The sequence below is a fragment of the Schistocerca cancellata genome, chromosome 2 (genome assembly GCF_023864275.1).
Source record: "Schistocerca cancellata isolate TAMUIC-IGC-003103 chromosome 2, iqSchCanc2.1, whole genome shotgun sequence".
Taxonomy (NCBI): domain Eukaryota; kingdom Metazoa; phylum Arthropoda; class Insecta; order Orthoptera; family Acrididae; genus Schistocerca; species Schistocerca cancellata.
The window spans coordinates 399,540,714-399,568,522 of NC_064627.1; the positions used below are offsets into that span (position 1 = coordinate 399,540,714).

Sequence of the window (27,809 nt, forward strand, 5' to 3'; positions counted from 1 at the left end):
GGCCGGCCGCCTGCGTAGTCGCCACCGCCGCCGCCGCCGCCGGACAGTGCCTTCCTGCACGCTAAGCGCACCAGACATGGACGCCGCTGCCTCCTGCGCTCTGCTGCTGTTGCTGACTGTCTCGGCTTCCGTCCTTCCCTCGTCAGCTCTCAACCTACGTGAGTAGCCACATCCAGTCCACTAAAGTTTCACTGTTCGTTCAGCTCGAGGACCACACTGGCGTCGTCGAATGCGACCCTATTCTAAATTTTGAAAACCGAACCACGAAGGCTGGTTTGACGCATATCTCCAAAATAGTCGATCCCGTACGACCTACAGCCATTTGAACCTCCTTTCAGTGGTCAAGGCTTGATCCCCAATTTACGTACGTACGAGGAGCTACTTGATTGAGAAGTTGCGGCTCCAGTCTCGTAAACTGACATACGGCCGGGAGAGAGCGCTGTGCTGACCACCTGCCCGTCCATATGCGCATCCAGTGACTCCTGTGGGTGAGGATGACAGGGTGGTCGGTCAGTACCGTTGGGCTTTCCCTGACTGTTCCGGTGGAGTTTAATTTTTTGTTGTTGCCTGAGGATGTGTCCTATCAACCGATCCGTTTTCTTAGTCAAGCTGTGCCACAAGTTTCGTTTCCCCTAAGTAGATTTAACACCTCATCATTAGTCGTCCGTTCCTCCCATCGAATCTAAGCATTTCTTTTGTGGTAATACATATCAAAACCTTGTGTTCTCTTCTTGTCCGAACCTGCTATTGTTCACGTTTAACTTCAGTTCAACGCTACAGTCTAGACCATGACCGGTCAAGATTTCGGCTTGAGGGTCGTGCCCGGGCACGGGTGCCAAAGCGCTCAGCGTCACGTCACGTTTCCCCTACCGCTACGCCGCGCTGCCTGAGCGTGAGGAAGAGAAGAGGGTAAAACTACAGACACGCCCGCGCAGTGCGGTCACACTGCAAACTAGTTGGCTTGTACTTCGTTTTATATTTCACATTTCTCAATAGCACAGATCAGAAACAAACAAAAATTTCAGCCTTATTTAATTATTTTTGGCACCCTGAAGACTGTAATATAATTTTTATCTTGTACAAATTGTCGGCATATGAAAAGACGAAGATAATTTCACGGAATTTCGTCCTGAGGTTGACACGTAATCCTGACTTACTTAGTTTCATAATCGAACAACATTTCACACAAATATGTCGATCGAAATATTGTAATAGTTTAGCAACTTCATATGGAGATTTCGAAACTCTACCTGAGGAAAGCAATGTAGACGTTTTAAATTTAAAGGGATTTGTCATTAAAACTGGAATTACTTTTCAGGTCAGTCAGTTACCTCTGTACAAGCGCAGGACCGCTTTTCAACTCAAACGGCAAACAATATCGAAAACAGCCCTGAAACAGATGTGAGACAGACAGTGTCCTCAAAAACTTCATATAACTCCTTGTAACTCTTTCAAGACCATAATGAATTTTTCAAACCGCGCGTGTTCCTCAGTGCCAGTGAGCTTATAGAACTGGACGCTCTTTGTGAGAATGTGTCACTTGTACAGCGCTGTTTTTTGTTTCCTTTCTAAATGCATCCCCTTCAAATCAGTAAGAAGTCATCTCGCAGTGTCTTACTGAGACCAGTTGTAGCCAAGTCCACTTAAAATGCGAAGTCTGCAATCGATTCTAGATATTCTAATTTTCGTCCTTGCACCCCTCTTTCCTTAATAAATTCTATAACAGCGTGTTTTAAATCGAAGAATCGTTCCAAGCTTGCCCCTTGACTTAATGAAGGTACGTTGGAGTACTAGTCTAGTTTCCATACTCTTCGTACAGTTCTATTGAAAATTGTTGCAACTGACAATGTGCGATGTCAGAAATTTTAGTATTCTTTCCACTAATTACTTTACGTGGTCCAGGCCTGCAAATTTAGCGGACAGTGCTTGTTGAGGTTCAAAACATTGAATCCCATTAGTCGAGCGTCGTAACTCTTTGGTTTTTCATTGTCAATCAAATCTTTAAATTCTTTCAGTCAGAGTGTGTCCCGACATGTCAGACCAATAGATGTTCAATGTGGTGCCATCATTTGCTGCAAACAATTGCAATCTCTGGCGTAATGAATGTCGTACACGCCCACAGTACATCTGGTGTAATGCATTACTGGTCCGTGGACAATTCTCGCTGGCTCAGACAGGTAGAGCGACAGCGACCGTGGACTGTAAATGTATGGTGCGGAATCATTGGCGACCACCTCATTGGTCCTCACTTCATTGCAGGGTCCCAAACAGCTGCAATATACATCGCATTTCTACAGAATGATCTGCCAACGTTGCTCGAAAATGTCCCACTGGAAACGCGTCGACGTATGTGGTATCAGCATGATGGTGCACCTGCACATTTCGCAATTAACACTAGGCTGACCCTTGACAGGATGTTCGACGGGCGTTTCATAGGACGTGGAGAACACATAAATTGGCCAGCCCGTTCTCCTGATCTTACACCTCTGGACTTCTTTCTGTGGGTTACGTTAAAGGAGAATGTGTACCGTGATGTGCCTACAACCCCAGAGGATATGAAACAACGTATTGTGGCAGCCTGCGGCGACATTACACCAGATGTACTGCGGCGTGTACGACATTCATTACGCCAGAGATTGCAATTGTGTGCAGCAAATGATGGCACCACATTGAACATCTATTGGCCTGACATGTCGGGACACACTCTATTCCACTCCGTAATTGAAAACGGAAACCACGTGTGTACGTGTACCTCACCCCTCATGGTAATGTACATGTGCGGTCAGTGAAAAAGACCAATAAAAAGGTGTTAGCATGTGGACGTAATGTGCTGTTTCAGTCTCTTCTATACCTAAGGTCCATCACCGTTCCCTTTGGATCCCTACGTAATTCGGTGCTCTCCGATACACACGATCGAACAGCGGAGGAGTGGTACTCAAACGTCAACTTTAGGTTACAATATCTCCGTATGTAATTAACATTTTACAATGCAACAAACGGCACTGATTACGTATTTGTTTATATGTTCAGATGTGTTAACAAAACTAACGGGGTTTCATTTAAAAAATACGCAGGTTTGTGTTAAAAAACATACTTCTGTGCATTTTTTTATGGTTTGTATTAACCAATTACACTAGCCTTTCTCCTCACGTTCGGTCTGTGGAATCAGTTCGTCAGTATTTGATGTGGTTTACGAAATATATCCAGCGGTAATGTTAGGTGACTCACCCTGTATATGTGTGTGTGTGTGTGTTTTCACATCTGCTCCTAAACCACTGGATCGATTTCAGCCACACTTGGCACAGATTTCCTGTACTGTCAGGCAACAACTGCTGCGAGAGCAAGGCCTCCTACTCAACATACTTAGGGAGATATGACGTAATAAACTATTAGATGCTTGAAATATTGTTGCATCATGCGTGAAGTTGTAATACATTTACTCCTTACTACTAAGACACTCGAACAGACGAGTTAAATTAATGAAATCCCTCACATCTGGCAGCGCTTTTGACAGCTTTCAACTGCGAAGCACGAATGGCTGTAGGCGAAAAATGTATCAGTCTATAGAGCTATGAAGAGAGAGACGTTCACAAGATTACGTTGCAGACGCGCGATGCAGCTGCTCCCAGCATATAAAAACTATCCGGGGTAATGTTTCATAAATTGGATATTATACGTATACATCTGTACATTGTGCATATTACGTTGTACGACTACAGAATTTTAGATATCATTATTTGGAAACAGCGATCTGCCACTCAAGTAAAATTAGTAAGAAACAGAAGCGGTCGCACAGCCATTTGTTAAAAATATGAGAGGGTTCGGCCTCTAGTAGTAGGTCATATTTAGAATATACACCATGCGGCTTACCATGATGACTCTTGGGACAGCAGATTTGTGACTGGGGTCAACCCAGCTGTTCCAAGCGTCATCACCGAAAGCCGGAAGGTGCATTATATGATGATGGTCTACTACTAGAGACAAAACCGACTATGGAATCGAAACTGTTTTTTACTGCTTCTACTTTGTACAACTGTTCCATAATTTCAAGGGTGTTTTCATGAATATATGGAAATGAATTTTATTCGATAGTTCTCTGTAAACACAGTTCTTTGTTTTAGCTTCTGATAGAAAACTGGCAAAATGAATACCCGGGCTGTGCCTTGTTTATCAGCTAGCTTTTATAGGAAATGATTACCATTTAGCAGAAAAATGCTATATTTAGCTTTTGCTGGTCGTATTTCTTCACCAAAAGCTTGTTCCACCTAGTACGCAATGTGTCTCAAGTGTATGTCTATGTGGAGTGACTTTCATAATGCACCTTGGAGGGGATATTTGTCTGGTGACATGTAGTACGAATTACTTAATTTCGTCTGTATAGAATACTATTTTTGACAGATAAAATGACAGCTCTTGCCAAAAATAAGCTTATATTGAAGAAATACGACCGCCACAAGCTAATTAAAATATTTTTCAAGCAATTGGGAATCAGTTTATGAAACAATTTATATATGTTCTCGATGATAACAAATATACCTTCGTCAGAAATGTATTTTTTGCTACTTTTGAAGTGATTACACAGTGGAATTATCGACAAAACCACCGTAGGATTCAATTCAATGGCTTTAGTTATTATTTTCAGCTGAGTGTGCTTTCGACACCATCTCTTGCTAACTATATTAAAGCTGTCCTCATCCTGCAGCTAGATGTGAGCAACGCTGAGCTTTACTAGGCATGCTCCTATTGGACCCTACCAACCTTTGACCTGACTTATCCAGCCAGTTATAGGGATACTTAGATTTTGACATGAACCGCGAACCAAGGTGCAGCTTGGCCCTGTTCACCTTAATGAATGGCTTTCATACATGAAAGAAACAATAAGTGAGAGAAAGAGCCTGAGACCAGCTGGAAATGGAACCACAGCTACCTGGGTGTGTAGTCAGGCAATTACCTTCTCTGCCACTGGGGCACACCCCATTCCTGCTTTCTTATGTGAATCTGTTAATCTATACATTCATATTAGTGTAAAGTATATTACTGCAGATGTTCATATTCCAAAACGTGTTTCACACCCTTTATTTCACATATTCCTTCTTCTGTTAAAGTAGTTAACGCAGAATATTGATAACTTTTACTTATGGACCATCTGACAGCAACTGAATAAAACACGTGTGTTTTATTCACTTGCTGTCAGACGGTCCATAAGCAAAAATAAACCGTAATATTACACGAAACTGAGGAAGACAGGACTACAAAAGTTGAAGATGTCAATACAGCTAGTTAACCCAGATTTGTCTATGGATTTCGTTTGTACATTTTATAGCCTTAAATTTCTGTTCGGTAAATTTTTAAGATCTTCACCAACAACAGCCAAATGGATCCAGTCTCTTCTTTAACGGTTGAGTCACTGCTCATATTCATTTCCGCACACCATTCTGCTTGTACCTGTTCCCGGTAGTTTCCTCCGCCGGTCTTGGTGGCCGTTCTAGAGGGCAGTGCTCTTATTTCTTTAATTAGTAAACGTCTTTTCGCTTCATTCTGTGCAGGTCTTCTTTTCTACATGGAGAGAACTGTTCTTTCCCCTCTACGGTTCTTACCGAACATTAGTCTTTTAGCACAGAAATTAATCTGAGTGGTAGACCTTGTGGCTGCTTGGCCTGCTAACAGACTGTTCACCGTCCGCTGCCTTAGAGGCCGCGGGACGGCAGCACTGGCGCCTCACAGCAACGTGTCGACTCCTGCTGTCGTCATGTCGTCTGGCCAAACTTACGCCTTCCTTTCGTTCAAGGAGCAACTCAGTTGTCCTCGTGCGCTTACTTGTATCCCGTTCCGTTTTTTCACAGCGGAAAAATCCTGGACACTTTCAGTAAACGAAACAAGTAGCTACGTGTGTTGTGAAAACGCGCTGATCACATACCGTGTGACGAACAACAGTGACACTTCCTTTTGCCCTTTGAAACTGAGCTCCTCGTCATACACACTTCACTGTAATTATTCGTATTTAATGCTTGCAGCTATTGGTTAGTGCTTGGCTGACTTTACGTCATCTCCATTTTACTCACTTATATTTAGCTACCACTAGTTACGACAATAATTTCCTTGATATATTCATTTTCTGACCGATAGCTAATTAGCGTCGCGTATGTCTTCAATATTCGCCTCTAGTCTGATTGTTTTCGAAGAAACAGATTAAACGTCACGAGTTATTAAACTTACCTTAATTTAAAAATGTCTTATACTAACTGCTGGTGCTTTCTTGGCATGTGTGTGATAAATATGTTTTTCCAAAAGTCTGATTTTTCGTTGAAGATAAAATTCTGAACGGTCTTGTAGTTACTGAGTTTTCCTTTTCCATTCTTTTGTTATTTCATCCATTTCTATCGAGTTGAAACAAACAATTAAATCAACTGGTGTACAAATTTGCTTGCCTCAAAAATACAATTACTAGTGAAGTGGCATACTCGTTAAGAGAATTATCTATTATTGCGAATAAACTGGATAGAAACTCCTGTCTGGCCATCTTGATTTTGATTTCTTTGGCTTTCCCAAGTGACTAGAGATGAATGTGTTGGGACACGAGACTCGCATTCGGGAGGTTGGTGGCTCTAACCTCGGAGGGCCATCCAGCTCTAGATTTTCCGTGCTTACCCTAAATTTCTGGCTTGGCGCCTTTGAAAAGGACACGAATGATTTCATTACCCATCCTTCCCCGATCAATCGTGTCTTCCGTCTCTGATGTTCTCTTCGCCGACGTACAAAGCTAACCTTCACCCCTTCCTCTTTTTCTTTCCAAACGAATGGCTGTCTGTGACACGTCGCCACTTGCTCTCATCCATCATATCTGTTCGAATGAGCATGGGCTGCGTCTAGTATCTGATCCACAAGAATACCTCGTTCTAATTTATTAACAGTTAAACTTCCTCTTTACTGACTGATCATCAAGTAAAGTTTGGTAGACAGTGAAAGCCACAGTCCCGACTTCCGATCGATAATAATGAAGGGAGAAAAAGAGGGAAAGAATTCAGTTCATTCACTCACACTATTAGTTCTTTAGAAATGTGAAATTATGATGTATGTTTATTTTCTGAATGTGGATATAATGCTTCAGATCAGTTTGGATTTAGGTATTACTAGAATAAGAAGCAAAGAGAACTGCGAAAACTCGAAAACAATTTAACTCTGTTGCGCCTCATAAAGAGACAAATTTTTTCAGGTGGGTGGTATAGTGTGCAAAGCAACAACAAGAAAAAGGAGAGCCAACAGCTATGTACCACCGCAAAAGATATAGTGCCGTCGCTTCCTATCAAAAGTTGTGTGTGTCATATTGACTGATAGTTCTTCATTTTTTTTTTTTTTTTTTTTTTTTTAAGAACAGCATTTGAGTATCTCTTTCGCCCGATTATCTTAAAGTTTTTATTTTGTCTCTGTTTCTTGTCTTTGTTACTTGCTCTTATAACTTTGGAGACGGCAGTGTCTCAAAAATCAAAACTGTACTGTTGCAGCCAGCTACATAAAGCCGTGCTCCAAGAATGACCCGAACCTCAACGACTGCGCCTTCAAGCATGCACAAGAGGCCATCCCGAGCATCCTCAAAGGTGAGTACTGGACGTCGTCCTCTCAGTCTGTAGCGTGCCATACCATATCGTGCTGTAAATCGTTTGCCACATTAAGAAGTCTGTTCCACATGAAGCTTTACGATTTCTACCACAAGATTTCATTCTTTCTGTGCGACACTGGAACATGAAAGCTGTATCTGAATCGAAGCTAATCTATATCTGTTAAGAAACGCCCACAGAGCACCAGGTCGCTCAATGTTTCGGCAATGTAACAGCTTTGATGACGTCATTCGTCTATCGCTGTTTTGTGCTAATGCTTACATATATTCACGTCTGCTGTAACAAAGATTCTGAATAACACGTTACACAATTTGTAAACTTCAGTCACCTGTTAGTATTTATTAAGGTTCCGTATCGAAATTATTAAAAACGGAACCCTTATACGAAAACTTTGTTTTCCGTTTGTCTGCTTGTCCGAATGTTAAGAAACATTTTTCTCAGAAACAGATAGACGAATCAAATTTAAATTTACGTCACATTCTAATGTCTATGGTCCCTAATGATGTGAAATAGGTAAGGTCTAAGTCAGTGCAATCAAAATATACGGCCGGCTTATTTTAATACTGCCAAACTCACTCAGTAACAGCTATAGAATACTTCACGTTGACCTAGAAACATCAAATTTGGCAAGAAGCAATGTGTTACAGTGCAGGAAAGAAAACAAGAAAATTGTTAATTTTTAGTTATATCACACGAAAAAAAGATTCTTTTCTCGTTTTTTATCTGACTTCAAACTTAAAATTAAAACAGTTAGAGCGCGAGGTCTACGCCCATCTGGTAATTCTTTTAAAAAAGGTGTTGCTTTCAGTTATTGCCTAGGTCCATAGGAGTGTCTACCTGTACTATTTTTTTCACAGTGACTTCTGTGCCCGTTTAGTCTTTCTAACAGAACAAAATAAGAAACTTTCCAGAAATATGTTAAGATGACCACTGAAGTAGAGGTAATATTAAGCAAACCTTGCAGTTTTGAGGAAATGGAAGCGCGTTGCAGTCTTCCATCCAGCACTTTCGAAATGAAGCACTCGGGGGCACAGATGTCTGACAAAAGAAGTACGTAACGGATTGAAAGCCACCATTCAGTACCTGAACTAACAACAATCAAAAATTAGCTAAGAAGTTAGCCTTCGAATGTCAGACAATTTTATTATAGAGCGATCAGATAAATTGTTTATCTGTTCACTAAACTTTCTTCGGTTCCTATTTGTTGTTAAAACTTTACGCAAGAAATGAACTGAACGTACCTTCTCTATGTCTTTTGCGTTGTCTGGAAATGGCGCTTCACACATTTAAGGGGGGTAGGACGTGAAACGGGCCGTCTTGGAGCAGGAGAGACACAACAGGACATTTTAATTTCCACTGTCTATACTTTTACGAATAAATTCATAAAACTTTGTCAGCATGACCAGGAAGGACTCAGAATTCACAATCATAGCAGTGGAAGTTCAAAAGAACTACAAAATATTTTTTTACATGTGAAAGTTAATTTTTGACTTCCATTGGCTGCGTTTGTTGCTATAAGTACACGTTTCTTGATAAGTAAGAGAGATTCTTCGATGAATTTTACACAGCATACAAACCATACTTACAGGTGTATAAAACTCTGGAATTTATTTAATTTATGAAAAAAAGAATTAGCTGTTATATTTTAAACTTCATGTTTAGAAAAAACACAAATTTTATAGTTAATTACTACAATTTTTACCACGGTTTTTAATAGATGTGGAAAATTCTAGAGTTTCATACACCTGTAAGTATGGTTTGTATGCTGTGCAAAATTCATCGAAGAGTCTCCCTTCTTATGAAGAAAAGTGTACCTATAGCAACAAATGCAGCCAATGGTAAGTGAAAAAAGGGTGAACTACAAATGTAAAAAAATAAATTATATTCTTATATTTTTGAACTTCCACCACTATAAGTGTAAATCTTGAATCCTTTCTGGCCATTCTGACAAAGTTTTATGAATTTATTTTTAAAATGATAGACAGTGGAAATTAAAAATTCCTATGGTGTGTCTCCTGCTCCAAGTCGTCCCGTTTGACGCCCAACCCCCTTAAAGAAACATATGGCTAACTTGGCACCAATAACGTTCCCAGTGTGTTTCATAAGAAACTCAAGTTATTCCTTTATTACAGTGTTTTCAAATTACTCACCAAAGCAAAACTGAACTGTACATTCCACTTTACCAACGAACAAAATTTCATGTGTTAGTGAAATAAAATACACGTAAATTCACTGTTTTAACGTTTTGCGCCCCTCTGCTTTTAATTATCACGTAACAGCCAATTCCGGAAAAATTACTTTTTCATACGCATATCGTTGTGCTATCATGCAGAGTACGTTGAGAAATGACGGTTGCCGACTAGGCACAGTTCTGGGTCACGCTTCCGGCTTGACGCGGTGCAGCCTCGAGCGCAGATTTCTGATGCTTCCGTTGTCCCGCAGGAGACCGCAAGTACAACGTGCCGGCTATGAACCCCCTCAAGGTGAGTCAGATCAAGGTGAGCCCAGGCGACGGCAGCGTGGGACTCGGCATAACCTTCAATGACGTCAACCTCTACGGCATCTCCGACGCGGTCATCAAGGAGACCAAGTGAGTTCTCGCTGCGCCTGTTTCCGCGGAGAGGCTCCTGCCAAAGCGTTTCTTTACTTCCGGTCAATGTGCAATAGGAGGACTTTCTTGTGTGATTTCGGATTACAACTGCGAAACGTAATACACTAATGGCCATTATAACTGCTACACCACGAAGATGACGTGCTACAGACGCGAAATTTAACCGACAGGAAGAAGATGCTGTGATATGCAAAGCATTAGCTTTTCAGAGTCTTCACACAAGGTTGGCGCCGGTGGCGTCACCTACAACGTGCTGACATGAGGAAGTTTCCAATCGATTTCTCATACACAAACAGCAGTTGACCGGCGTTGCCTGGTAAAACGTTGTTGTGATGCTTCGTGTAAGGAGGAGAAATGCTTACCATCACGTTTCCGACTTTGATAAATGTCGGATTGTAGCCTATCGCGATTGCGGTTTACCGTATCGCGACATTGCTGCTCGCGTTGTCCGAGATACAGTGACTGTTAGCAGAGAGTGGAATTGGTGGGTTTAGGAGGGTAATACGGAACTCCGTGCTGGATCCCAACGGCCTCGTAACACTAGCGGTCGAGATGACAGGCATCTTATCCGCATGGCTGTAACGGATCGTGCAGCCACGTCTCGATCCCTGTCAACAGATGGGGTCGTTTACAAGACAACAACCATCTGCACGAACAGTTCGACGACGGTTGCAGCAGCATGGACTATCAGCTCGGAGACCATGCCTGCGGTTAACCTTGACGCTGCATTACAGACAGGAGCGCCTGTGATGGTGTACTCAACGACGAATCTGGCTGCACGAATGGCAAAACGTCATTTTTTCGGATGAATCCAGGTTCTGTTTACAGCATCATGATGGTCGCATCCGTGTTTGGCGACATCGCAGTGAATGCACATTGGAAGAGTGTATTCGTCATCGCCATACTGGAGTATCGCCCGGCGTGATGGTATGGGGTGCCATTGGTTACACGTCACGGTCACCTCTTGTTCGCATTGACGGCACTTTGAACAGTGGACGTTACATTTCAGATGCGTTACGACCCGTGGCTCTAACCTTCATTCGATCCCCTACATTTCAGCAGGATAATGCACGACCGCATGTTGCAGGTCCTGTACGGGCCTTTTTGGATTCAGAAAATGTTCGACTGCTGCCCTGGCCAGCACATTCTCCAGATCTCTCACCAATTGAAAACGTCTGGTCAATGGTGGCCGAGAAACTGGCTCGTCACAATACGCTAGTCACTACTCTTGATGAACTGTGGTATCGTGTTGAAGCTGCATGGGTAGCTGTACCCGTACACGCAGTCCAAGCTGTGTTTGACTCAATGCCCTGGCTTAACAAAGCCGTTATTACGGCCAGAGGTGGTTGTTCTGGGTACTGATTCCTCAGGATCTATGCACCCAAATTGCGTGAAAATGTAATCACATGTCAGTTCTAGTATAATATATTTGTCCAATGAATAGCCGGCCGCGGTGGTCTAGCGGTTCTAGGTGCTCAGTCCGGAACCGCGAGACTGCTACGGCCGCAGGTTCGAATCTTGCCTCGGGCATGGATGTGTGTGATGTCCTTAGGTTAGTTAGGTTTAATTAGTTCTAAGTTCTAGGCGACTGATGACCTCAGAAGTTAAGTCGCATAGTGCTCAGAGCCACTTGAACCATTTTGTTCAATGAATACCAGTTTCCCATCTGCATTTCTTCTTGGTGTAGCAATTTTAATGGCCAGTAGTGTACGTAATGACTTTAAGATGATTGATATATTAAAACGTAAAACATTACAAGGATGCAACACACCCACGTTTCAAAAGTCAACATCTCATGACCATTTTCGGAATGAAAATTCCATTTTCGAGTAATTATTTGCGGAAGCTAGGTACAGGTGTGAGTGTACATCGCTTCTGTAGCTGTAACATTATATAATTCAAATAAAAATTAATTTTATTTGTAATGTGTAATTTTATCTGCATGTGTTTGTCAAATTGTGTTGATGATGGTTATGATGAGGATGAAGATGATGATGGTTTATAATGAACATATTTTTATTGCTATACTTTAAATATTTACATTACAAGTGGAATCAACATAAAGCCAGTAGGAAGGCTATTATACGGGTAGACAGTGATCATAGCACGTAACAGACTATTATCGAGCCATTGGGTATATCAGTAAATGAAGAGGTTCGTAAAGAAAAATTAACAAACAACAATTAACCAGTCGAATGGAGGCTGACTGTAAAAAGCGGTAATCACTTAAGTGCACATAGGTTTCAAACCTTATAGTATATGTGGTAAGGCATTTGGTTAATGAAAGTTAGAAATCAACAATATGAAAACTTTGGTGCTTAATGCTTCATGCTCATGCTTGTGATAGATGAAATACAGTCGGTGATGGAGTATTTATTGGTGTCAGAAGTAGTTCGCCTTGTAGTGAAATTGAAATAGATAGTTCCTGAGAAATAGTAGGGTAGAGGCTATACCTGACAATCAGACTAAACTATTAATTGGATCGTTTTACCGACCCCCTGACTCAGAAGATATAATTGCTGAACAGTTCAAAGAAAACTTGAGTCTCATTTCAAATTGGTACCCCACTCATACAATTATAGTCGATGGTGACTTCAATCTACCCTCAACATGCCGGTAAAATTATACGTTTAAAGCCGACGGCAGGCATAAAACGTCATCCGAAGTTGTACTGAATGCTTTCTCAGAAAATTATTTTGCACAATTAGTTCATGAGCCCACTCGAAGAGTAAATGGTTGCGAAAGCATACTTGACCTTTGAGCAACAAATAATCCTGGACAAATAGTGAGTGTTGTGACGAATACAGGGATTAGCGACCACAAGGCAGTTGCTGCTAGGCTGAATAACATTACACCTACGATCATCAAAAAGAAACGCAAAGTATATCTATTTAAGAAAGCTGATAAAAATGCTCTTAACATCGTTTTAAGAAACAGTTTTCACTCCTTCCGATCCGATCATGGAGGCGTAGAAAAGTTGTGGAAAGGTTTCAAAGAGATAGTATCGACAGCAATTCAGAGATATATACGACATAACTTAATAAGTGATGGTACTGATCCCCCATGGTACACAAAAAGTGTCAGAACGCTGTTGCAGAAGCAGCGAAAAAAGCATGACAAATTTAAAAGAACGCAAAATCAAAAAGAGAGCAAAGTTCTGCAGAAGTTCAAAATATAGCGCGTACTTCAATGTGAGACGCTTTCAATAATTTCCACAACGAAATTCTGTCTCGAAATCTGGCGGGGAACCCAAAGAGATTCTGGTCGGACTACGTGGATAGGGGTTAAGGAAGAGTACGTTCCCAAATTACATGTTTACCTACTAACATTTTGTTTTTTTTAAAAAAAAAAAAGATTTTTTGGCACACATCTAGGATGAGTGAAGTTCAAATCACTGCCCATCTACCCAGATAATGTTAGTCCCTGTGATCTCTCTATCGATCAAGGTGAACGTGCTTACTGTCACAACCGCTAGCTATAATTGTGGGAGTGGTATGAGATTTAATCATTTACTACATCACTGTTTCATTTTCAGCTTCGATCTCACCAAAAACGAAGCTGTGATAAAAGCCAGCGTCCCGGTAGCTCAGATGGTAGGCAAGTACGTCGTGGACGGCAAGATCCTCCTGGTTCCCATCAAGGGCAACGGAGACAGCAACATCACACTCAGTGAGTACAAGTGCATGTCAGCGGCAATCTCACCTCCCACGCTATTTCTCACTCCAGCCTTTGTCCTCCTGTAAATGATTCCTCTCCGACCACTAGCCAACCGTTGCCTTTCTTTCGTTCTTTGGGAATTTACTAAAGAATTAGAAATGTATACTAATACAATAACGTATTTGCACGCCTCACAGCTCCAATCCCTCCACCCTTCTCATGACTGCTCTCATACGTTACAATCTTCACGTAAGCTCTAGCGCTTACCTTACTGCCTTAGTACTTTTGGAAGAAAGGTTATCGCCGAAATTTGGTTGACCCGAAACGTGGGAATTATGCTCTGGTTTTTCCCAGAGTACCGTCAAGCGGTGTTATTTTACACAACCTGCATTACTTGACTCTCTTCCCATTAAGTACTATCGAGGGCCGCACGTGGCCGGTTTTGTAAGTTCTGAGTAAAATGGCTGCATAAGTAAGACACAGTGAACCTTAGTGGTAGGAAAGACGTGATTGTGTTGTTGGTACATCATTTTGCTGGATAATAAATGCAGTTAACAGGACGTGAGTATCTTTATGTATTGTACGATACCTAGAAAGTCTCATTGCTATATCATAGTTATGTTCTAGTTGTTATTGTGGTTTGCATGAAATGTACTTCAAAAAGGTCTCAAGAGGTGGGAACCATAGGCGAAAGTTACTAGAAAGCCGAAAACAACCGGAGGTGTACGACTCACGATTGGGTGGGGGAAACTTTACATAGGCTGCTAGATGCAAACAGAAGTAAAAACAAAGAAAACCAAGAACTTTATTGGACATGTGGACAAAGTTATTTGTTGTGATGAGAGACAATTTCGTGAAGATAACGGGTGACTTAACATGCATATTTATATGGCCTGATTAGATTAGATTAGATTAGATTAATACTAGTTCCATGGATCATGAATACGATATTTCGTAACTATGTGGAACGAGTCAAATTTTCCAATACATGACATAATTAAGTTAATTTAACAACATACTTAAGTTAATATAACAACTTTTTCATTTTTTTGTGTTTTTTTTTTTTTAAATTTATATATAAAAATTCCTCTATGGAGTAGAAGGAGTTGTCATTCAGAAATTCTTTTAATTTCTTCTTAAATACTTGTTGGTTATCTGTCAGACTTTTGATACTATTTGGTAAGTGACCAAAGACTTTAGTGCCAGTATAATTCACCCCTTTCTGTGCCAAAGTTAGATTTAATCTTGAATAGTGAAGATCGTCCTTTCTCCTAGTATTGTAGTTATGCACACTGCTATTACTTTTGAATTGGGTTTGGTTGTTAATAACAAATTTCATAAGAGAGTATATATACTGAGAAGCTACTGTGAATATCCCTAGATCCTTAAATAAATGTCTGCAGGATGATCTTGGGTGGACTCCAGCTATTATTCTGATTACACGCTTTTGTGCAATAAATACTTTATTCCTCAGTGATGAATTACCCCAAAATATGATGCCATATGAAAGCAACGAATGAAAATAGGCGCAGTAAGCTAATTTCCTAAGATGTTTAGCACCAAAATTTGCAATGACCCTTATTGCATAAGTAGCTGAACTCAAACGTTTCAGCAGATCATCAATGTGTTTCTTCCAATTTAATCTCTCATCAATGGCCACACCTAAAAATTTGGAATATTCTACCTTAGCTATATGCTTCTGATTAAGATCTATATTTATTAATGGCGTCATACCATTCACTGTACGGAACTGTATGTACTGTGTCTTATCAAAATTCAGTGAGGGTCCGTTTACAAGCAACCACTTAGTAATTTTCTGAAAGACAGTATTGACAATTTCATCAGTTATTTCTTGTTTGTCAGGTGTGATTACTATACTTGTATCATCAGCAAAGAGAACTAACTTTGCCTCTTCATGAATATAGAATGGCAAGTCATTAATACATATTAAGAACAACAAAGGACCCAAGACTGACCTTTGTGGAACCCCATTCTTGATAGTTCCCCAGTTTGAGGAATGTGCTGATCTTTGCATATTATGAGAACTACTTATTTAAACTTTCTGCACTCTTCCAGTTAGGTAGGAATTAAACCATTTGTGCACTGTCCCACTCATGCCACAATACTTGAGTTTGTCTAGCAGAATTTCATGATTTACACAATCAAAAGCCTTTGAGAGATCACAAAAAATCCCAGTGGGTGGTGTTCGGTTATTCAGATCATTCAAAATTTGATTGGTGAAAGCATATATGGCATTTTCTGTTGAAAAACCTTTCTGGAAACCAAACTGACATTTTGTTAGTACTTCATTGTTACAGATATGTGAAGCTACTCTTGAATACATTACTTTCTCAAAAATTTTGGGTAAAGCTGTTAGAAGGGAGATTGGACGGTAATTGTTGACGTCAGATCTATCCCCGTTTTTATGCAAAGGTATAACAATAGCGTATTTCAGTCTATCAGGGAAAATGCCCTGTTCCAGAGAGCTATTACACAGGTGGCTGAGAATCTTACTTATCTGTTGAGAACAAGCTTTTAGTATTTTTCTGGAAATGCCATCAATTCCATGTTAGTTTTTGCTTTTAAGCAAGTCTATTATTTTCCTAATTTCAGAGGGAGAAGTGGGTGAGATTTCAATTGTATCAAATTGCATAGGTATGGCCTCTTCCATTAACAGCCTAGCATCTTTTAATGAACACCTGGATCCTACTATATCCACAACATTTAGAAAATGATTATTAAAAATATTTTCAACTTCTGACTTTTTGTTCGTAAGGTTTTCATTCAATTTGATGGTAATACTGTCTTCCTGCGCTCTTGGTTGACCTGTTTCTCTTTTAATAATATTCCATTAAAAATATCACCGAAATCAATTATAAGGACACTGTGGGCGCACTTGATAAACCTAGATTTGTGCGAAGAGTGTTTCTGAAGTTCAAAGAACACCTGTAATCACTTACGTACATATCAATCTTTACTGCAGTCAAATTAGAGTTAGTGCTGTCTCATGCTGCCGTAGAAGTGCCATAAAAGTGAAGAGTGAGAAGTCGCGCTCCGGAAACTAGAGCAACACTGTCTTCAGCTCATTTTATATGAACTTAAAATTGCAATGATTCGTCATTTTCCACTGATTTTTGTAATGTGTTACGACAAGTCAATAAAGCTACGAAAATTGCCGCGCCTCTTCAGCTTTCTGTTTTCATTCCATTTAAAATTTCTGTACACGTGTAAAGTTAACCATTACGAGGCAGTATTGTCGAATATCTTCCTAAATACATGTCTGTAAAGTTACCCCTTGGTAGAGGTAACTTTATACACAATTTTTCTTAAGACACGTCATAAACGTGATTTTCATTCATTTTCAGGTTACAATTGTCCTTAAGAGTCCTGATGGTGTACACAAACTCGTTTCTGTCAGTTATATAACTAACCACAGTTTACAAACCAAGAAACACAAAGAATGTGTGTAAAGTAATTCCGGTTGACGGTAATTTAGTGAAAGTTTCTTATGTCTTGAACTGACGTTACGAGCCACGGGTTTCCTATCACGTTTGATATGCGTATTTCTTTCAATCTACGGTTGCTCCTATATTCCGAAAGCCACAGTACAGGATGTGGCAGACGATGTTTCCGGAAATACTCTCATCTCCCTCCTTGTATACATTTTCCATTCCCCTATGGTGAGTGGGAAAAATGTGATTTTCTGTCAATTGCTCGTCGTGGTCATTGGGAGGTGTACTTTAGATCAACACTCAGAAAGTACAAATACACTCCAGTTTATCTTTATCGTATATCATCGCTTCTTCAAATACTGTAAAGTGTCATAAGAGTCTCCAGTAATATTTATCCTACAGCAACAACTTTCAGAGACGACAAGAAAAGAGAAAAATGAGGTAGAAGTCCTCAATGAGTCTACAGCAACTACCCCTGTCGCCACTTGCGAACACACTGTCGTTAGAACTCCTAATGAGCTTATATCTTAGAGAAAGACTTTAGCACTGTTGTCTAACGGAATCAACAAACTAATAAAATAATATTTCAAAACTAGATAATATTCCAGCACTGGCTAAAGTAAATTTGATTAAAATTGAGAGAGCTCAGAACTTACTTGTTAGAGAGATAAATCAGGCAGCCGGGAACTTGAACAAGAGCTCATGCAAACAACTTTTTTATTTTGAAACCAAATACTGGTTTGTATCCGAATTCTACAGAAAATACAAATGTATTTTGTTTATGAACATCTCTATCTGCGTCATAACCGCATAACATTTTGTTGTACCAAATTATTAGAAATTTTGTCTGAAGATATATTGATCCTCTGTAGGCATCAACATGAATTAGACAAACACAGTTGTTGTGAAACTGAACTGGCTCTGTTTGTCCATCAGTCCAAACGGCATTAGATAATGGATCAAAGGTTTGTGTATTGCATCACTTGCATACAGATGCGCTCTGTCGTCAACTGAAAAAACGTTTAAGTTCAAGGAAGACTGGACCGGCTTAGTGACTATTCAACAGATAATCACTAACAGGTAAAACAAATCGAGTCGGTCTGAATGGCATGAAATCGTCATATGTAAAAGTAATTTTGAAAGTAATGGCAATTTACTTTGAACACAAATAAATTAGTTGAGCATAAACAGACTCCATTGTTGTTCGATTATGCGAGTGGCACTAAACCACTGGAAACAGTAACAACCTCAAATATCTGGTAGTAATCGTCTGAGAAGATGGAAGCTGGAAGAGTCACGTAAAATTATACTGCAAGATGAAAAAACGGTCGAGCACACGGAAGGAGACGAGGAAATGAAATGAAACTTCACGGCTTGAGAAGCTATGTGATATTACTTCAGTGATTAGAAAATCTAGTCAAACTTGGCAGTACGAGCCCGCGTATCAGAACGGCGCTGCACCCTCTCTGGCCTTGATGCATGAACTGATTCAGTTGTGATGTGTGTGATAAAGCCGCTTTGTCCTCTCCTGAGGTAAGACGTGCCTGACGGATCCTTGATAACCTGGATACTGATCTGGGACGCAGGTGACGTTCGAGCTGGTGACATACATGTTGGGGACAGATATGAGGATCTTGTTGGCTGCAGGAGAACGTCAACGTTCGCAGACACATGCCATGATGCCATGTGTGGACCAACATCGTCCAGTTGTAAAAGGGCACCACGAGAGGTAATACATGAGAACGCAGAATGTCCGTGACCTACCATCATGATGTTAGAGTTCCCTCGATCACTATCGACCGCGTTCTGAAGTCATACCCGACGGCTTCCACCACCATGAAGCCAGAAATAACACCGCTGTGCCTCTTCAAAACATCGGACTATTGGGACACCTTCCCAGGTCTTCGCCATAACACGCTGACGCGTTCATTCGAGTTAGTGCAGGACTGCCATTCGTTGCTGAGCTCAGTGTGACGTCGTTTATCAGCATTCCCTGTTTCCTGCTAACAGTACCACTCCAATTGCAGTCGTTCGTGTTGTGGTGTTAATGGCAACCTATACGTGGAACGGTAATTCCCCTGACCGACCAATGGTGCGGGATGGCACTGAATGTTGCAGGAAGTGCATTATTTGTTCTCGGGTTGGCAGGTCTGACGTGAAGGGGCTAAGACGGGCTTCGTGCAGAATATACCGATCGTCCCCTATGTCTGTCAGACGTGGTTGGCGGCAACTTTGACGAAAGGTGTTTCTGCTCTCATGTTTTCATGCAGTCCAACATCAGGTAGCTGTCACATCTGAATACCCCACAAATCTGGATACTGCATGATTCTACCAGCCAGCCAAATGGAAGTCCGCAAACTCCATCAAGTGGTGATAACACTGTCTCATATGAATACACAGCATCTCCGTCTCGTCCACAATGATCACTCAGTCATTCAATATCTGACGCTATTCACGTCATTTACACAGGGTGTAACAGGTACGAGTGCAAATATTTTTATGTGTGGTACCTTAGCTTGCACAAACTTAAGTTGCTTTTTCTCTGCGTTGAACAGTCTTCCCACAACACATCACAAACTTTACGACCTAATGTTTCTGCACAATCATAACTGCACCTCGAAGTGGACTACGCCTGGTACTATAGACTACCTGTTGTGCGTCCACGCATCCACACTGCAATATAAGCTCTGCTCTCCAGGCGAAAATAAGCGTTTATGGATTGCTCTTGCCAAATGTACTTGGAGGTACTAACCAACATAACAACATACGATTGTAATAACTACAATTTTTAGTCTGTAAATGACAAAAACACTGATGTAATGTCGTTCAATCCACTGTTTTCAGTCACCAACATAAATATCTTCACTTGTGCCCGTTCCTGGCTTCATATCCTACCAGGCCTGATACCAATACTAAATACGAATAACAATTGTGCTCTCTGGGATCCATTCTACCTATCACAGAAAACTGCATCTGTACCCGCTGATGGTGTGCATGTGTACGAAGTTACAATTACTTTCGACCATGTGTTGTGGCGATTTTACAATTTTTTGTCAGGCCATGTAGTTACAAAAGAAGCAGACAGAGCGAAAATCATTGGAAAAATTTTATGAAATGCAAGCATCCCATGAAAGAGGTAGCTTACAGTACCCTCGATTGATCGATACTGCAGTACTCATCATCAGTCTGGGGCCCTTACAAGGTGGGAGATCCCAAGACTAGCGGTACTTCTCGTCTCAGGGGCGTTTACTGAGCATGAGAGCGACACCGAGATTCGAATCAAACTTCAGTGACTGATGGTACAAGAAAGGGATTGTGCATCACAAAGAGGTTTGCAATTACCACTCCGAGAGAGGACGTTCGAAGAAGATGTAGGGGACATATAGCTTGCTACATTCATGTCTTGCGAAATGACCATGATGAGAAAATTTGAGAATTTCCATTTCGTACAGAAGTTTACCAACAGTCTTTCCTCTCACGCAGCATTCACAGTTGGAACAGGGAAAGGAGCAAACCGTAAATGTAGCACAAGTACCCTCCCCCATACGCCAAAAGGCGTCTTGCGGAGGATAGATGCAGATTCTTGCAACAACAGGAGCTACATGATACGTGTCACTCTGCAGGTTGAAGGGTCGAAAATCTGAAAGTGATTACACATCGAGAGCTGTTGTACAATAGATCTTCATTTTTCAAACGCAATTCCCTGGACTTAAAAATATCTGCTAGAGTATACACAAACAGAGGACTGAGATTAGAAATCCAAACAATATTTTTATAAGTTTCTGTGTAGGCTAGTGCTTCTTCACATAGAAACTTGCGTAATAGACAAAAGCTGTTTGGAGGCGAAGCCTAATTCTAAATTTACTCAGTCACTTATTTTTTCAGACAGCGTATGGTGTAATTGAAACATTTTCTCCATAAGTATTCTGTCAGTATGTCTCTGCTTGTTATATCGGTATCAAGAGAAACTTTGAAACCAATTGAGTTTTTCAAAACTAGAATGAGAAACCCGTCAGTGAAATTACACCACCAAATCAGATCGCTTGTTTTTATTTTCAGCTGACTTGGACCTAACCGTCACGGTCCACTGGGAGCTGGAGAAGAGAAACGACGGAAAGGAGTACATTAAGCCTGTGCACTCGGACATCAAGTACGACTTGAGCCGCGCCTACATCAACCTGGACGGTCTGTTCGGTGGCGACAAGGCTCTGGGTAAGTTATGAAAACTGACACATTAGCGTTCTCCTTGTAACACGTCTCATGCGTTTCTACAACACATCGCCAAAAGGGCTTCAATCCCCAGTCGTCAGACTGGTGCAAGAACGTTTAATAATTTGATCTCTGTTTCACTCTGGCATAATTTCGTATCTTTGACGACAAGCGTGTTTCCTATGAGACAGTAGAATGCAGCACGTAGTATGTTTGCGATGGATCGTGGGCGGTTTTACTTTGATACTTCGCTGGAATAGGAAACACAGAGAGTTTGCAGCCGTGCATTTTTTTCACCCTGCCGCAGTTAAATGTGTGTCAGTGCAGGCTGAGATATAGCCCTAGTGCTACACCACCAAATCACATCGCTTGTTTTTATATTCCTGTATCAGAAAGACTTTCTTTCTTCGCATTCATCGGACAACTTCAATTTTCGAAGCGTGCCGTCTCTTAATTGTGTTTATGCCGGGAGAACATTATTAAAATTTACAAACTCCAGAGACGGATTCCTGACAGGAAATGAGGAAGAAAGGTCCTATGAACCTGTGTCCGGAACTGCACAGCTGCCACGGCTGATTGGGATGACGAATGAAAGTTCCTCTGACCAGGAACTGTGTGTTCCTTGTGTGCTGCAAGCAGTGTGCTTGACGCAGCGTACTTGGTCCGGTATTCATGTCGCTCGCAGGCTGAGGTGGTATTTGTGTGCGGCCAAGCATATGGAAACGGTCGAGAGGCAGAACCCGATCCTCCAAATCTGGTGCACGCACAGTCTGCCGCATTCTCGCACGTTTGTCTGTCTGAAAGGACCCATGATCATACAGACGCACAAAATGGTCTTGAAGTGTTGTGTGATGTGGTTGCTGTCTGTGAGGGTATTTGTTTTGGTATAGCCGTGCTGCCTCTCTACCGTTTCCATCTCCTTGGCTGTACACAAACACCACCTCAGCTTGTTCCCGCCATGAATACCGGACCATTCTGCCGCTCACAGTACGCTGCATCAGTCACACAGCCTGAAACACACAAGGAACACACGGCACGTGGACAGAGGAACTTCCATTCATCAGCGCCATCTACCGTGGCAATGATGCATTCCTGGACACATGTTCATAGGTCCTTTTTTCCTCCATATACAGTCAGAAATTCGTCCCCGTAGTTTGTTGGTTTCGTTAAAGTTCAAGCTGTGTTCTAGTTCACTGGTCAGAACATGAGGAGTGTAAGATAGTGCTCGTGTAGTTGATGAGAGTTATGAAAGAGAAGGAAGGGGTGAAACCCAGTCGAAGAAATGCCTATTCCTCTCAAAAAGTGGTAAAGCACCTGCCAAGCATAAATTCCCTATCCGATGAACCGACAGGGATGAACAGATTCACTTACCCTCTGTCCGTAAGACAGCGTACAGGAATTTGGAAGAGAATCCAGTAGGGCCTGCACTGGCGCAGGTCTGGTCTTCAAGACCGATCATTGCTTCCGCACTTGACGTGATGGCTATCGCGTAGTCGAACGACAATGGGAAAATGAATTGTATTAGAGGCCTCTGCTACGGTGATTACTGAACGCAGCTCATAATTCTGTTAATATTGAATTTATAAAAGTAATTAGACTCACACGAAATTTTATGTTAGCGCTAGAAGCTTTACAGAATTCACACGATGCACGGCAGACACGGATGTCAACACATGAAGAATAACTGAACAGACTGGCATGAATTTGAATATTCACAGTGGCACAGAGGATTTCCATGGGAACGTAATGATTTATGTTGCTGCATACTATATCGTGACGTTATATACGCGCTAGTTGGAAATCTGGGTTATATAAGAACGGAGAAAATCATCAAAATGCGTTTGTGATCGAAGTCGACTTTAAACAATATATTTTCGACATGAAAAACCACTGAGAAACAGTAGTGAAAATTGCTGTATATTGCTGCTTTGACTTAAACTTTCTTTGCGGATCTACCGGAAGTTGACTAAGCAAAGGATTATATTTCAGTTCATGTGAGTGAGAGGGACTTCGTAGCCACATAAAGTATTATGTGGCTACTGGTCAGAAGCCTGATGAGCCCTTAAAAGGCGTATTGCACTTCAGTTATATTAACTAGTGTACATTTCCACATAAAAATGATACAATGAGTCACAGTTTTTTGAGTGCGCTGGTGTTGACGTGGTTAGGTGTTGTCTGAGAGCTGACTGGTTTAGCTGCTGGCGTTTGATACGGCCTTGGTTGCTCTAGGTTAGCGGCTGAGCTGTAGCTAGTAGGTGTGTAAAATCATATGTGGATTATTCCAATTCAGAATGGAAAAGCTTCGGTCCACCACACAATTTGCACCCTCACCAGGAAGAAAGATGAATATTATGTGGTTTCCCATGTTTTCTCGGCGCGATTGAGCACTAGTGTGCTTTCGGCAGTTCTACCGACTTGGTGGAATACCCTATAGCACACTTTTAAGGAAGACTAGGTTTAACTTGTCTTCCACATCGAGATCATTACAGGCAGATCACAAACTCGAAATGTTTCAAGGATGGAGAAGGAAATGCGCCGTGACCTTTGAAAGGAACCATCCAAGTATTTGCTTGGAGTGATTTTGGGAAATCACTGAAACTTATACCCGGATGGCCAGATGCGTAATTGAACCGTCGTGCTACCGAATGCGAGTCCAGCGATCTAACATCTGCGCCACTTCGCTCCGTCCCTTACTTCAGGACATATTAATTTCGTCACGGGCTGTCCGTGTCTGTAGCTTTTGCTTTACAGATACTTATGCTAGTAATGTACCTTTCTCTGTCAGAATGTTTTTCTCTTTTACGACCAACCCCTTTCAAAACCACAACTCCGTTTCGAGGACTACACTGCCCTTATATCTGCTTTCCTTTACCATCTCGCAGTAAATGAACAACATAGTTGTTTGTTTTAGAAGAAAAGCGTCTGAGATCAAATTAACAAACAAGTAAATTGTCATAATAATGTCATTTGGATTCTGTCATTCTTTGTCATCACCTATCAGAAATATGAATATGTGGTTAAAAGTTCGGATTCGTTTTAAAAATTCTAACACATTCCCGTTCTGATAGTAAAACAAATACAAACATGTAAAGACAACGCGTCTCTCTGGTGTATCTGATTGGTTGCTCCTGCAGAGGGGCGCTGACTATCCACTACATCAGTGATGTGCCTTTACCTACGATAGTTCCGTTCGAACAGGGCTCATTCCTTCAGTTGTCTGTGCAGAAATCAGTTCGCATTACTTTACAGTATATTGAGTGCATCTAGCAATGTATTTGTGTACATGATCTGGTTCATACCACGTTACCTCCTAAACGGACCAAAGCAGGAAACTGGAATAGAAAAATATGCTCTAAGTGTAGCTCTGCATCGGGAAGGTTATCTATTAGGGTAATAGCAAGAAAAGTTGCGTAGCCCAATCTACACTGAAGTATAGATCGCAGCGGTTCAAGCAAAGTCGTACCAATGCAAGTGTTTCGCGATTTGGATGGCCCCGAGTAACATCTTATAGGGAAGGTCAGTTCTATGTGCATAGAATAAACGTCAGATGAGTCGTATTGCACCTGAAACTTGCAAGTAAGTAAACAGCATGCGAGCAGTTCCAACGTCATCTTCGTGAACACGGTTTAAAGGGGAGCGTAGAGGCCAAAGAAACATTTATTACGCAAACAAAATAGGGTTAAAATATTGCAGTGGGCACAGCAACGTAAAAACTGGAGCGTGCAGCCATGGTCCAATGTGATATTCACGGACAAATCCAGGTTTGAAGTACATGGAAGCTATCGTCGAAGGTTTGTTCGTCGACTTCGCAGTGAGTGTATTAAGAGTCAGTGGGAATGTTTTACAAGAGGTAAAGTCTGTGGTCTAGTGAGAATTACAGAGTCATTAAAGAAGGAAGGATATAAGAGGATACTAATCAACAATGCAAAAAAAGGGTTCGAATAGCTCTGAGCACTATGGGACTTAACATCTATGGTCATCAGTCCCCTAGAACTTAGAACTACTTAAACCTAACTAACCTAAGGACAGCACACAACACCCAGCCATCACGAGGCAGAGAAAATCCCTGACCCCGCCGGGAATCGAACCCGGGAACCCGGGCGTGGGAAGCGAGAACGCTACCGCACGACCACGAGATGCGGGCTAATCAACAATGCAGTTCCATCTGGAAGAGACCTGTTGGTCGTAGGTTTGCTCTACAGCAGGATAATGATCCCAAACGTGCTTCTGAACTGTGGAGAGGCTATGTCAATACGAAAGAGAAATGTGGGAAACTGAAGAATACGATTTGGTCAAGTCAGTCGCCCGACTTAAATCTCATTTGCTCTTATGGGATGAACTTGACATGGAGGTCAGCAAACTGAGGTCATCTAATGTTGAAGATCTATGGAATAATTTACAGAACTGTTGCACTGCAGCATCTGCAAAAACACTACAAAATCTTATCTACGGAATTCCAAGAGTTTGTGCATCTGCTTTGAGGGCAAAGGGTGGATAGTCTGAAGAGGCTAAAAATGTAAACTATATTGTATTGTACTAGATGATAGAGAAAGAAAGTACTTATTTTGTTGATCTACTTAATTTGTAAGACGTGTTTGTTTTTAGCACGAGTTATGGAAAAATTTTGACCGGTAGTGTACATTTACTCGAGAGGGCTGCAGGCGTTAACTTACCACGCTGTCTGTAATGCTTGTTGGTGAGCAGCCCATCCACAATATTACTGACCATAACGGCTAGTCGTTAACGTTTATCCAACTCCTCTTATTACTCGCTAAAACGTGATTAATGGCACCCCTTTCCCGCCCCCAAGTTCTTTGTTGAATGGAGTTTTCAATTGCCCTTGCATGTGTGTTCAATAATATCGCTATCATTAGTCCCAATTAGTCAGGAAATGCTCTGTAACAGAATAAATAAAACCTGAATTAACACATAACTTCCTGAACAATGGAATATGCAGGACCGAGTCACATATTATGTAAAGCAGGCCCATTAGATGCCTAAGAGAACATTACTTGCTACAACGATGGACTATGGTACTGAACATATAATATGAAGAGTGACTGGGAGACCTTCTTCTGATTTCGTTTGTTGTGGTCACTTTCGAGTGGATATTGAACATTTATCGATGATTTTTGAGATTATCATTACATGATTATATCTGTTTTGCCACTATAGCTTTCATTATGGGTCAGATTACGAAAAGAACTGACTGTTACACGGACAAGAGACAGCAAAAGTACACTATCTCAGTTTTTCGAGAGAGTATCAGAAGCAGAAACTGAGATCCCAAGCGCACCATGCCATAGGATTTTAATTACCAATAGGGAGAGCAGCTGGAGCCTGTAGCGTGGAACAGTGACAGAAAGATAGCTGAGGACTTAGAAAAGCATTTGCTGTCTACATGCGGAACGCATAACGGGACCCTAAATAACCGCCGGCGACGTCGCAGCTGTTAGCTTGGGTGTATGTGGCAAGAGCCGTCAGTTAGAGAGGTAGCATTTTCCCCTTGAGAATGAGCAGGGATACTTGGCTGATAGCTCATGGAACCATTGAACTCCATTGGAAGCCTGAGATTCCAGTATCTGTTAAAAACACAGTTCGTACAAACTAGAAATGATTATTTCACAGTACGCATCGGTATGCTAACTCACTAAGTTTTCATGATTAGTTTATCCACCTGAATGCACCATTCCTTCCTCCGTCCTTCTCGTTCCCCCTCTGGTCGTGCAGTCTTCTTCTACTGCTCCACTTCCTTCTTGCTCTCAGTCTGTAATCTGCCAATACTAGATGATGTGTTGATGAGACATGTCACTTTTGTTTTTTTTTTTCAGGTGACAACACAAACAAATTCCTTAACGAAAACTGGCAGGACGTGGCGAAGGAGATTGGTCCGGCCTTGGCGGAGGCGCTGGCCGCGGTGGTGACGCAGATTCTGTCCGGCATCACGAACCTGGTGCCTTACGATGAGGTCTTCCCAGAGAATGTGTAGCCCGCAGAGACCGCCAATTGTACCAAATTGTTGTTATCGCTGTTTTTTTGTGCCAGTAAAAGTTACTTGAAAACATTTCCTTTCACATGCCTTGACATTTATTTATCCATACAAATTATACAAATTATACGTATAAATTTATGTTGTAAATCTTCTGCTTTCTTTTATTTTGCACAGAGCTTCTAGTTTCGGTCATAGACCATTTTCTAGCTTGGCAGGCATAAATGGCAACCATGTTATACAATGATGTAAACGATTGCAAGTTGCTGTTGCAG

At 41.4% G+C, this 27,809-nt stretch overlaps 1 protein-coding gene across 1 annotated transcript; it reads left to right on the forward strand.

Annotated features, from left to right (window-relative positions):
* Positions 1–27,609, forward strand: LOC126161829 (protein takeout-like). The gene is made up of 6 exons (XM_049917931.1): positions 1–158; positions 7,503–7,595; positions 10,059–10,206; positions 13,763–13,896; positions 21,396–21,548; positions 27,377–27,609. The coding sequence occupies exons 1-6, from the start codon at positions 77–79 to the stop codon at positions 27,532–27,534; spliced, it is 768 nt and encodes a 255-aa protein (XP_049773888.1). The 5' UTR covers positions 1–76; the 3' UTR covers positions 27,535–27,609.
* Positions 27,610–27,809: the final 200 nt, after the last annotated feature.